Genomic DNA, 12,784 nt, shown 5'->3' on the forward strand with positions numbered 1-12,784 from the left:
GAGGCCCCGGAGACTCGGGGCTGGCTGAGCGCTTTGCTGAGCTCATGAAATTGTCACCCTGGCTGCATCCAGCGAGCGGCTTTTCGGGAATCACCCGGGAGCCGACACGGCCACAAACCCTGGGGTCACATCAAACCCTCTGCACCGGCGGCTCCTGCTTCCCGGGGAACGGGGCGACGAGAGAATGGGAATCGTGGAGGAGGAAAAGCACGGCCGGGATGGCGCAGGGAGCTTCCCTCAGCGGGGAGGAGATAAGGGATGGGGGACACGGATCCCGGGATGGGGCACACGGATCCTGGGATGGCTCAGCCGGGATTCCCTCAGCAGGGAGGGGATGCGGGATGGGGCACACGGATCCCGGGATTGGGCACACGGAACCCGGGATACAGCACACGGATCCCGGGATTGGGCACACGGATCCCGGGCCGGCCCAGCTGCGGTCCCCAGCCCAGGGCCGGCCCCCGCGAGTCCCCGCGGGCGAGCCGCTGTCCCCGCCCCGCGCTCGCATCATCTCCGTGCGCCGGGCCCGGCATGGCGGCGGGCCCTGCGGGGGCCGTGGCGGCGGCGCTGAGCGGGGCGGGCGCGCTGCGCTTCGGGCACTTCGTGCTGAAGAGCGGCCGCTCGTCCCCCGTGTACATCGACCTGCGGAGCCTCGTGTCCCACCCGCGCCTCCTGCGGCAGGTGCGGCCCGGGAGCGGCTCGGGCCGGGCCCCGTGTGCCGCTGGCCCGCGGCTCCCTCACGGCGCGGGGCGAGCGGCGCCGGCACCCCGCAGCCTCTCTCTTCGGGCAGAGAGGCTTTCGTTGATTTGGTCACGTTCGCGGCAGGCGGGCTCTTTCAAAGCGTTTGTTTTTCGTTTGCAGGTCGCAGGGCTCCTTTTCCAGGCGGCCCAGGATGCGGGTGTGCAGTACAGCTGCGTGTGCGGCGTTCCCTACACGGCGCTGCCGCTCGCCACCATCATCTGCTCGGAACAGCAGGTACCCATGCTTATTCGGAGGAAGGAAGGAAAAGACTACGGTAAAGCATTCCGATCAACTTTGGGAAATGACTTTATATAATTTGTGCTTCTTTTTGAAGGCTCCATTCCAGGTTAGGGTTACCATTGCAATTTAAGAAGCAGGCCAGGCCCTTTCTCCCCTAGAGCAAACCTCCCGCAGCATCCCAGCCTGATCAGCCTCTCCCAACTGGTTGTTGTTTAGACTGCAGCTTTAGTCCTGCTGTAGGAGATTTGGAGACTCTTGAAGAATGTTTTCTGTTTCTTTGGTTTTGTTTGTGAGAGTTTGTTTCTTTTCTTTAGCAGTGTTTTGGGTTTTTTTCCCCTTTGTTACCCTTGCCATGGTTCTGGGTTAGTGGTCTCATCCAGAAATGAGGATTTATAACTCAGATTCTCCAGCATGCTGAGACCAGAGCCACATTTTGCTCTCAAACAGAACTTTTTGTTTGTTGACACCGAAAGGAACTTTTGTAGTATTTTCTTCATTTATCTCTGAAACCCCTTTTTCTTTCATCATGCTATGGTCCTGTAATCAGTGAGCCAGGTGTGCAGCAATCCCTTCTCTATTCAATGAACCATTTATTTGATTGTGTAAAAGGAAGAGGGAGAGCAGACTGAAGTATTAACCTGCCATATAACTGGATTTCTGCACATCCTCTTCCAACAGTGTGTAATGAGAAAGTCCACTTGTCAGAACTGAATGCTATTCCTGTGTCAGGCAGTGGGCCAGCATGGAAACATTTGCTGTTCCTTGTGAAGCTCAAGGCAGTTGTGCCAGTGATTAACTGCTGCTGGGAAAGCCAGGCATCCTGCATCCTTTGTCCTGGCCCCCCAGGAGGGCTTTCATGGATGTGTGCCTGTTGTTAGTTAGGACAAAGGCACTTGAGGCTCTACTCCTCCTAATTGTTCTGACGGGAATATTAGGCACACAGTGCTGCCTGTGGAAAACAGGACATGCTGAAGAGTGGCAATAACTTGGCTGCCTTAAAGATGCTTTAAATAACAAGAGAATAATTTTGTAAGTCTGAGCTTTCAAGTCATGACAGTACTGAATTTCTGAAGGCATCTTATTCAAACGTTTGAATTTGTGCTGCTAGCAGTGTGTCAGTTTTGTTATGGAATATAACTTCTGGAAATATGAAGTAGTGGTTTATCAGCTTGGAGAAGTAACAGTCTTTATGAACTGAGTTACAGGTCAGTGAGTGAGATGTGATAAGGACTGTGATAAATGGTATCATCTAATGAAGTTTTGATACTCTTTAAATTTTTTTTGGGTCGTCCAACCTTTCTTAATTTGGTGGAGTGTTTGCTTTTTATTTTTCAGGTACTAAGCGGATGGTAGAAGGCACCATTAACCCAGGAGAGACATGCCTGATCATTGAGGATGTGGTAACTAGTGGATCCAGTGTACTGGAAACTGCAGAAGCTCTTCAGAAAGAAGGATTAAAAGTCACAGATGCTGTAGTGCTGCTGGACAGGGAGCAGGGTGGGAAGGCCAGGCTAGAGGAACATGGAATTCGCCTGCACTCCGTGTGCACCCTGTCTGGGGTGCTGGAGATTCTCCAGCAGCAGGGAGAAGTGTCTGCTGAGATGGTTGAAAAGGTGAAGAAGTTCATTGAGGGAAATGTGTTTGAGGCTCAGAATGGTGCTGCTCCTGTGAAGAGATGCTGCAAGGAGCTGAGCTTCAGCGCTCGTGCCCAGCTGCCAGGGGTGCATCCTATTGCAGCCAGGCTTCTCCTGCTGATGGAAAAGAAGCAAACAAACTTGTGCCTTTCTGCTGATGTCACCAGCCCCAAGGAGCTGCTGCAGCTAGCTGCCACCCTGGGCCCCAGCATCTGTATCCTCAAGACTCATATAGACATCTTGAATGATTTCACCCAAGAGGTAGTACAGGAGCTGAGAATGCTTGCAGATCAACATGAATTCTTGATTTTTGAAGATAGGAAATTTGCAGATATTGGAAATACAGTGAAACATCAGTATGAAGGTGATTATCATCAACCTGGATTTACTATAACTTTGCCTCTGGTGTATGTAGCTGCAGTACTGGCACAGGTTGCCAGGAGAGAGCATGGAATCTCCAGCCTTGGGAAATACTCAAGGGGATAAAACCCTGAGCAATCTGACCTAGCATTGAAATTAACCCTGCTAAGAGGGAATGACTTCCTGAGGTCCCTTCCAACCTAAACCTTTTTATGAATCTCTGGTTGTGCTCAGTAAGTACTTCTGAGTTGTGTGCCATGAGAAACTGCTGCCTACTATTGTAGTGCTTGTGTGCCCAGCATGGCTTTCCCTTGATACTCCATCTGCAGCTGTAGAACTGCTGTTCTCTTTTCCTGGTCCTTATGTCCCCTGTGATCTGTGTGCTATCTGGGAAGATAGCACCTGTGACAGCAGATTTCTGGGCTACCATAAATGTCTCAGTAAATACTAAAGGTGTGAAAGTGAACTAACAAGTGTGAAAAGTAAACTGAGAGATTACACTTTGTGGTTAGGCAGCTGTCAGAAGGAAGAGTCTCTGATGAGACTGAGCTTGTAACTGCCAAGCTTGAGCAGTAAATCTGTCTTTTAAATATGTGAGTGATTAAGTGTGCAGCTGTTTTTGTCTAACTTGTGCTTCCTGTTCTGCACATTCTGATGACTTTGTCTCCTGCCCGTGTTCTCAGGTGGTGTGTTCAGAATTGCATCCTGGGCTGACATCATCAATGCCCATGTGGTTCCAGGCTCTGGAGTTGTGAAGGGTCTGAAGGAAGCAGGTCTTCCTCTCCAGCGTGGCTGTCTCCTGGTGGCAGAGATGAGTTCCCAAGGGTCCCTTGCAACAGGTGACTACACAAAAGCTGCAGTAAGTGGCCATTCTTGTGTTGGGTTAAAAGCTTGTCAAGTGTGACAGGGAGGTTTTATGTGTTTCTAATATTTGCACTTCCAAAAGTCCCTCCACCTCTGACTATTACAGGTGTTTGTTTTTTCCTTTGAGACTCAGGAATATGACTGTGTGGTGTTTAAAGGTTGCAGCTGTAGGCCAGTGATGTGAGGTGGTCAAAGTTCACACTTGGAATTCTAGTATGCATTCCAAGTTTGCTATTAACACCTCTTCCTTTATTTCTTTCTTTAAGCAATTAATTTTTAATTAGCTTAAATTAATTTATGGTATTATTTATAACATGGAAAGAGGCACAATATTCACTTTCCTGCCAGAGGGAAGGAGTGACTTTACATTGGGAGAGCAAGAGGTGTTTCATACCCTTGCCTTGCACAGCTTAAAGTGTCAGAGGGAGAATGAGAAACAGATTGCTAGGCCAGCTGAGTTTTAAGCATATAATTTGTAATTTCTACTGATCTTTTTCAGGTACAGATGGCTGAAGACAACTCAGATTTTGTTTTTGGATTCATATGTGGATCTAGAGTTAGTAATAAACCAGAATTTCTCCACTTAACTCCAGGAGTGCAGCTGCAAACTGGAGGTAACTTTTTCAAAAATACTTTTCATCTGTTTGTAAGTACAGAAATGATCTAATCTCCAGTTGAAAAGTGGCTTCTGAAGAGGGCTTGGATGCTGATACTCAGCTGGGAGAGGAGTCTGTTTCTCTCTAAGGGCTGTCTCCCTTATTTCTGGATGTGCTGATCCCTTTTGTGGGAGCTCTGGAAAGCAGTGAACAGGCTATGCAGCCTTTTTTTTCTTGTTCTGAAGTCTGTGCATACCATAAAGCACATTGCTGAAAATATGTAAAATGTCTTCAGATAGGTTATTAGATGTAAAACTATTCAGTGGGAGCAAAAAAAAAAAAAATATAACAAATAGAGAAGTCCAGCAGAAACACTTGGTATTGATAGAGATACAGTGCCAGTGAATTAAAAGTCTTGTGCTGACTAAAAAGGTTGTCACTGAAGCAGATAGGGGAGATGTTTCTCTGCAATACTTCATTCCTATGAGACCTAAACTCATAATCACAAACTTTTATGTTAATGTTTGGGGGGTTTCCCTGTTTTAAGAAGGCTGAAGCTTATTTTAGTAACCCTGATGATGTTTCTTTGAGTAACTGTTCCTTCTACAGTGATGGGTAAACCATTGAAAGGGAGGCTGGCTGTCAAATTTGGTCTGTGTTTTTTGGTTTGCAGTGCAATTTCTTGTTCTGTTTGTGGATTGTTAGGATTGAGAGCTGGACAGGAACACAAAAACAGAGCTGTTTTGTGTTCCAGCACCTCTCTGAAGATTTTTTGGTACATAGTTTTGTACAAAAAAAAACCCAAAATCTGGTGTCTGTGTTTCAGGTGATAACCTTGGACAGAAGTACCTAAGCCCCAAGGAAGTTATTGGTGAAAAAGGCTCAGATATCATTATTGTGGGCCGTGGCATCTTGGCAGTGTCAGACCGTCTCCAAGAAGCAGAGAAGTACAGGAAGGCAGCGTGGGAGAGCTACATCAGCAGGCTTGGTGTTCCTGCAGAAGACTGAAAACCAGACCCTGTCCCAGCCAGTAAGCAAAGCTGATGGAGCTGCAACCCTCATGAGGGCTCCAGGACACTTCAGCCCATAGAAAACTGCCCTTTTGGAGAAAAATCTGTCACAAAATTCTTTTAATTGTACACACGGAGGTCAAATTTCACTTGACATTATTTTTTTATATTTGAATGCAAGAATCCAGAACTTCATGCCTGTTTTTTAGCCTTGGTAGGCTTTCTTGTTTGAAAAATGGTGCACAAAACACTCCCAAGGGTATTTTGTTGGCTGTTGTTGCCTTTGTCTCTTTTCTCCACCCTCAAATTTCTTCTGGCTGTGGAAATGGTATTTTGTTATGATCTTAATAAGCATCATCTGCACACTTGATGTGCTGCCCCACCTTCACAGGTTTATTCAGCTCTCCTGTTTCTGAGGAGCAAGTGCAGGTTTTAATGCCACACTTTGGAATTGAATTATGTGATGTTTAATAAATACTTTTTTGCTACCATTTTCCTTTTCACTGGCTCTATGTGTCTCTGTTCTGGGACAGAATAATAAATAATAAATAATAATAAAATGTCATTCTGGTGTGTCTGTGACTGCAGGAGTTGCTCATGATTCTGTTTACAAAATTTCCCAGAGTGGTTGTGTTCTTAATTACAGTGGAGCTGTTGATTCCTCTAATATCTAATAAAAATATACTTTATTAGACTTTTTGTGACCATAGCTGGAATACTTGCAGGCTTTGCTTTCCACTGCACATGGTGAATAAGGAGAAATAGAAATATCTCACATGATTGGTTTTGATTATAAAGTATGGAATAACCTTAAGTGTATCTAGCACAAATAGGAATGAAAATTTTACTGATCAAGAAGTCAAAAACCAGTGGTGGTGCAGTTCTGGACTGTTGCTGTTCCTCAGCACACTGAAAGCTGGGTCCATTTGTTAACACACTCTAGGCTAGGAACAGCTGTATTTAATGAGGTTTTTGCCTCTAGTGCTGGACTCTTCAGCAGATCTTTGAAAATAGGAGATTGGAGGGGGCTTTTTTCATTGATTTAATTTATGCAGGACATCTAAGACCGAGGGACACAGGTTGGGATCTGAGGCTTTGCTTTATGCCTCATGTTTTAGTGACATAGTGCTCTGTTTGATGACTGAGCTGGTTGTGGGGCTTAAGATGTTGTGGAGAGAATGTTAGAACATTGTGTGTGTTATTTTCCTTGTGGCTGCCAATTGCTTCAGTAGGATTATGCATCATAATTTATACTTGGAGAGTTTCACCTATGGAAGATGGAACTTGTGGATTATGAGGTATCTTGTTCAGACATCCTGCAAGTCAGGCAGATGGGATATTTCACATCAACGTCCAAGAAGTTCCTTCAAAGTGAACAGAGGATTTGTTTGTTATCTCAGAATTTCATGTAGCAGAAACAAGACTTTCTCACTTAAACCTTTTTTTGCAGAAAATGACCTTTTCCACCAGAGGGAGCTGAGACTCTGTTTTTGGGGAGCGTTGAGGCTCTGCCGTTTTTACAGCTTCCAATAATTTCCTACTCTAGATAAACCTCAGAATGAAAATCTGATTTTTAACAAGTTGCACCCTTGCTGCTGGGTGTATTTAAAAATTTAAATCTCATTCAAGCATTTAAAACAATATTCTAAAACTCATTTAAAACAATAGTTTATCAGAAAGCTGCCTCAGGCTGAAGCTCAGCACAGTGTGTTGTGGGCTCACTGTTACAGCACAAGCAGAATTTCATGAGTTCAGGATTTTCCACTAACTCTGCTGAATCGTGTTTAAGCGTGTGCCTGACAGCCATGGAGCTAAATCCCTGAGCAGGCTCTTTGGAGAGCAAGTTCATCAGTCCTCTAGCTGAAAAAATAGCAACTGGGTTTGGAAAGATGAATGTGATCTAATATGAAGTCACTTTCAGAGGGTATTTGCAACTCACTCTCTTTACAAAGCAAGTCCTGAGGAACGGATCGATTGGGAAACTTCATTTCACAGTCCTTCTTTGTGCCCTCCAGAAGGAGCTGTGTCCTGGCACTCTGTGTGACACCAGTGCTGCAAACATTTCAATTAGTAAAACAGAAACGTGTTACCTCCTATATGCATTCTTCTGTCACAATGATTATAGTAAACAAGTGTGTGCACTTCCTTTTAGGCACCTGAAAGTGATTAAAAATCCATTTCAAATTAAGAACAAATGTTAATTTCCTTGCTTGCCCCTGCTGCTCGCATTCATTGCAGTCCCTGCTGTTGGTCCCAACTGTTCCTAACATGGGAACTAGGTCACAATTTACAAAACTCATTTGCATCATAATATATGAATCTGAAACTCTTGCAGTTCATTCTGTGATCTGATTGAGCCTGTGGTAGAGGCATAAGGCTATATTTAAATGTCTCAGATTAATGTTGACTGGCAAGTAAGCATTTATATGAAATTGTGATCCTTACCCACTCTGGAGAATGGTTTATAACAGAGTGAAAGGAAATCACTCTTTTCATAGTGAAATAAGACTGTGCCCAAGTGTTGCCAGTGCTTGCAGCAGAAAGCTGCATGACTTGCTGCCATTTCTGAGCAGCAATTCCTGAGAACTGTGAGACCAGCACAAGCTGAAACCTCTAAGGAATTGTTACGTAGCTGTTGATATTTGTGTGTAAAGTCCACTCTGTGTCTCAGAGGTTGTGGGTATCTGTGTCTAGAGAACCCAAGAGTGCTGTGTCAAGAGAGCCCAGCCAGGGCACTTAAATCAGTATAACTGCATAAGTACAGAGCTTTAGTCAGTCTTAAAATTCTTGCACAGTCTTGATAAACCCAGTGCTGAAATAAAACTAGCCAAGTTAAACCAGCATCATCCTTAAAAGTAGTATTTGTATGCCACAGTATCAACATTGCTGTATTATTGGTTAAGTGGCAGGTCGTATTATAGTTTGCATAGCCTAGTCTATGAAAATTTATTTGAAACTTAATCCCAGAAAAATAACTGAATCACTTCCCTTTAAGTTTACATGGAAAGTCTGTTGCTGTGGATTTTTTTTAGTAAGAGACACAAACATTGCATTTATAGAATAGCACCAAAGGAATGTGAAACACCCAAAGGAAGTTTGTTTTCAGATCTGACTTTTGGAGGTCACTATCTCAGGGAATGCTCTGTTTTGGAAGGCTTTGTGATTGGGCTGTGGGCTAGACACTGTTTGTTTATTTGGTTTTTGTTTGTTTGTTTGTTTGTAATCATGCTGGTGGATCCTGGTCAGTCTGTACCACAGGGACAAGTACAATTTTGAATGCTGCAGGAAATTAAAACTCAGCCTGGTGCCTGCTCCAGCTTCACCTTTTCCTCCAGCTCCTTTTGCAGGTATTTTCATGCTGGAAGAGGTGACCCTGCCTGTGTGTCTGGGTTGACTTTGTCCTAAGTCTCAGTTCTCAGTTCCTACAATTCCCATGTGGCCTTCTGGGCATTTTCTCATAAGCTGATGTGAGCCAGAGTCTGGTTGTGAAAGTGCAGGGTTGTAGGTGGAGGCTGGCCAGGACAGAGGACAGGGGAAGCCTGAGCAAGGCTGTAACTGTGCATATGGTGGTGGTAATATGTCTAATATGTCTAATATTGAAACACAGACTTGATGCTAGTATTGATTGAAGCTGCTGTGGAAATCCCTGTTTGCTTTCTGGTAGTAATTTGTAGTGTAGATACACTTGTTTTGCCGACTGTAACTGTTAGTAGTAAACTGTAATGAATAAGAGAAAATAGATAATAAATTCTTTGTGTCTTTGTGCATGACAGAGTCAGGCATACTACAAAGAGTTGTAATCTTTGTATGCTTACAAGCCAAGTTGTGGCATTAATTGGTATCAGAAGTGTGGATCTGTGATAAACAGGTTATGGATGCTTGGGAGAAGACAGCAGAAAAGCAGTAAAAATGGCAATTTATTTGTGGAAAATCCCTGTGCGGGACAGGGATAAGGTGTCTAAGAATTGGTTGAATTTAGAAAGGTTGCAAATTGAGTTTCAGAGGTGACAGGACACTCAAATGCAAAGCAGAGAATAGCAAGGGGCCCCTCATCAGGCTTCTCACAGAGGTGTCAGCTGTAGGTGCTTTGTTTAGCACTGCTAGGCAGGAACTGGAAGCTTTGCAGCAAGCTAAGGATGCAAAAGTGTGAGCAATTGCCTTTGAATCCCATGGCTTTGTTGCAAACCAATTAGTTACAAACTACCCTCAGACATCTGGATGTATGGCACCTGCAGCAAAACCCTACATGCCTGGTCTCAGAGCAGGATCACTGAAAAGGCACATACTGAAAATGGAAAAAAGGAGGAGGCTTTCACTCTGGCAGCATCTCCCTGTCCCTCCTGGTTGCTCAAGCTCTGTCTGGATAACACAGCCTCCTTGAACCCTGGCATTAAAACTTCCCTCCTGGCTCCTGCTGGAGAGGACCTTGGCCAGAAACCAGGTGCCCACCAAGCCACTTTATTTCTCCCCTTCCCAGCAGAACATGGGAGAGAATAAGATGGAAGACAACTCATAGGTTGAGATAAAGCAGTTTACTAAAGCATAGAAAAGACAATTGAAAGTTTGCATGCACATGAGCAAAAGCAAAAGTCAATCTCTACTTCCCATCAGTGAGTGATGTTCAGGCACTTCCCAGGAAGCAGGGCTTCAGCTCGTGCAGTGGCTGCTCCAGAGGGCAAATATTGTAGAGTAAAAAATGCCTCCCTGTTCCTCCTCCCTCCCTTAGCTTTTATATCTGAGCTGACATCACATGGTATGGAATAGCCCTTTGGTTCATTTGGGTCAGCTGGCCTGGCTGTGTCCCCTCCCAGCCCCTGATGGGGGGATGTTAGAGGGACAGGTCTGCTCAGCAGCAGCCAAAGCACTGCTGTGTTATCAACACCTTTGTAGCTCCCACTGCAAAGCACAGCACTGTGAGAGCTGCTAAGGGAAAATGAACTCTATCTCAGTCAGCCCCCTTATTCCATATATTGTCCACCCCTTATTCCATACCATTTGTGTCATACTCAGATCCCATATAATTTATGTATCTTCCAACATTGCATTTATTTCTTGTTACTGGAATGTCTTCTTGCCCACACCTACAATTTAAACTACATCCTTAAACCATCTCTATGCCATACATGCATTTTCATTAACCACTATCCCCTGTCCTTTCAAAAACAGATATTATTTCCCCGTTTAATGGGTTTCCTCCATTGCTCCAGATCCATGACTTGGGGTGCCTTCCATCAGGATGAGCAAGAAGTAGCAGAAGAAGAAGCCAGTAGCACACTTGATTCTTGGGATCTGACACCAGCCTGGCTCAGGTTGTTGTTGCATTCTCCTTGCTCCTCACAAAATTCATTCTTCATCAGTTCATGCCATTTATGATACTTCCTGCAACATACAACTCAATAAACAGATTATTTTGCCCCCAAGGATAAATCTCCTTGAGGTACACACTGGATCTCCCCATTCTTCATCACCCACAAAGTACACCCAGGTCCTTGGGCAAAAACAATCCCACAAATGGGTTTGCCTTTTCCCATGGAAGGAGAACCCCATACTGACTTCCCCACTTCTCTGTGTGTGCAAGGACCTTATCTCCTCCCACAGTGTGTAGGGGTTTAGTTTGGGCAGGACCAGGGCAGTTACCAGATCCCCTAAGGTTGATAAGCCAAGTGGCTTCTCCTAACTTTGCAGCCAAGTGCTTCCATGCCCCATTGCCTCACACTCTTTACATGGTTTTCAGCAGTCTGTTACACCTTTCAGTCTTCCCAGAGGCCTGTGGTAATGAGGGATGTGCTATATCCACTCAATGCCATGTTTCTTTGCCCAAGAGTTTATGAGGTTATTTTTAAAATGAGCCCCACTGTCTGATTCAATTCTCTCTGTAGTACCATGTTGCCACAAAATCTGTCCTTAAGGCTGGGATCTCAAGGTCTCTGGAGCAGTGGCAATGCTTCACAGGGGATGTTTCCAGCCAGCCAGTTGTTGTCTCTAGCACAGTGAGGATGTAACTCTTGCCTTGGTGTGTTGGTGGCAATGGCCCAATGCAGTCAATTTGCCAGGTCTCACCATACTGGAAGCCCATCCACCGCCCTCTCTTCCACTTGTGTGGTTCACTTGATTGCAGCACGTTTCACATTTGTGTACAACCTGTGTGGCACCTCTTGGCTGCCTTTGACTCTAGCTGATACTGAATTTGCAGCATGTCTGGTACAGCAGCACTCACAGGTGGTGTGACTTCATTCAGACTCCCCCATAATCCACTGTCAGCCTCCACTCCCCATCAGACTTTCACACTGGCCATATGGAGCTGTTAAAGGGTGAGCAGTCCTGCTGATCACTCCTTGGTTCTCCAAGGACTAATGGATGGAGGGCTCATGGATGGGGGGTACAGAGCCTTGGTTGGTGAGATTCTGCTGCTGGTGCACAGTCCTGGTGGCAATTGGTACTCACTGGTCTTCATTCAACCTGCAGCAATCCTACAATGAAGGGATCTTCTGAGAAGCCAGGCAGGGTAGATAGCTGTTTGATCTTCTGTATTCACTGTAGCTACACTAAAAGCCCACCAATACGCTTTTGGATCCTTGAAGTACCTAGTTGATGCCAGGGATACAAGAGGCCTCTGAGCCAGTCACAGCGAGGTGCTTTTCCCACTCGTTCCCTGTTAAGCTCCCCTTGGCCTCTAACAGAGAAAGCTCCTGGCATCCCCTGTCACTCCAAAGATCCAGATGGATTCTGTACTTCTGTGCATTGATGGCATCAATATTCAATGTATAAAGCTTTCCACTTCTGTGGATCTGATGTGCCAGGCCATCAAACCCACACAGTCCAGTATGCCTGCCATGCCTTTCCTCCTCCTGGCCAGAGGCAGGGTCCCTCTATTCCTGCTCCTGGTCAGAGTATTCACTGTCTGACCTCTGCGATGCCATGTCAGAAGTCCCCTCATCAGAGTGAAAAGAAGTGATTTTAGCTCTCTTGTGTCTGGGAAATCGCTGACTGCCTTCTTGTCTCTCTGTGGCAGCTCCACTGGCAGTCTTCTTGGGTGACCCTTTGACAGCTTTCTTCCCTCTCAGCTCCCGGACACGAGCCTCCAGCTTGAAGGTGGGTTCCCCGACCCACTTCCTCATGTCCTCGCCCTGGTCGCGCAGGAAGAACCAGAGCTCCCCGCGGGGCCTGCGCTTGGGGCTGCCCTTGCCTCTCACCGGGGAGGGAGAGGACCCACCCCGTGGGCTGCTGGCTTGCAGGGATGAGGAAGTGCCCAGAGTTTCTTCTACGTTTCGGAGCCAGGAGGACGCCATCTCTACGGTTGGTGTATCCATTTGCGGGTGGTACAGCGATACCAGGCTGC

At 45.8% G+C, this 12,784-nt stretch overlaps 1 protein-coding gene across 1 annotated transcript; it reads left to right on the forward strand.

Moving 5' to 3' along the window:
* The first annotated feature begins 498 nt into the window (after positions 1-498).
* UMPS (uridine monophosphate synthetase) lies at positions 499-5,936 on the forward strand. Its single transcript, XM_079310835.1, has 6 exons — positions 499-681; positions 862-1,015; positions 2,317-2,979; positions 3,659-3,834; positions 4,339-4,453; positions 5,262-5,936. The coding sequence occupies exons 1-6, from the start codon at positions 532-534 to the stop codon at positions 5,441-5,443; spliced, it is 1,440 nt and encodes a 479-aa protein (XP_079166961.1). The 5' UTR covers positions 499-531; the 3' UTR covers positions 5,444-5,936.
* The last annotated feature ends 6,848 nt before the right edge of the window (positions 5,937-12,784 follow it).

Source organism: Erithacus rubecula (genome assembly GCF_903797595.1).
Source record: "Erithacus rubecula genome assembly, chromosome: 8".
Classification (NCBI taxonomy): domain Eukaryota; kingdom Metazoa; phylum Chordata; class Aves; order Passeriformes; family Muscicapidae; genus Erithacus; species Erithacus rubecula.

Excerpts from the sequence above, each read along its gene's own strand:
- UMPS (XM_079310835.1), top strand. The coding sequence starts at position 532 with ATGGCGGCGGGCCCTGCGGGGGCCGTGGCGGCGGCGCTGAGCGGGGCG. Across the intron at positions 1,016-2,316 it reads GAAGGAAGGAAAAGACTACG|GTACTAAGCGGATGGTAGAA; the intron begins GTAAAGCATTCC and ends TTTATTTTTCAG. Across the intron at positions 3,835-4,338 it reads GTGACTACACAAAAGCTGCA|GTACAGATGGCTGAAGACAA; the intron begins GTAAGTGGCCAT and ends GATCTTTTTCAG.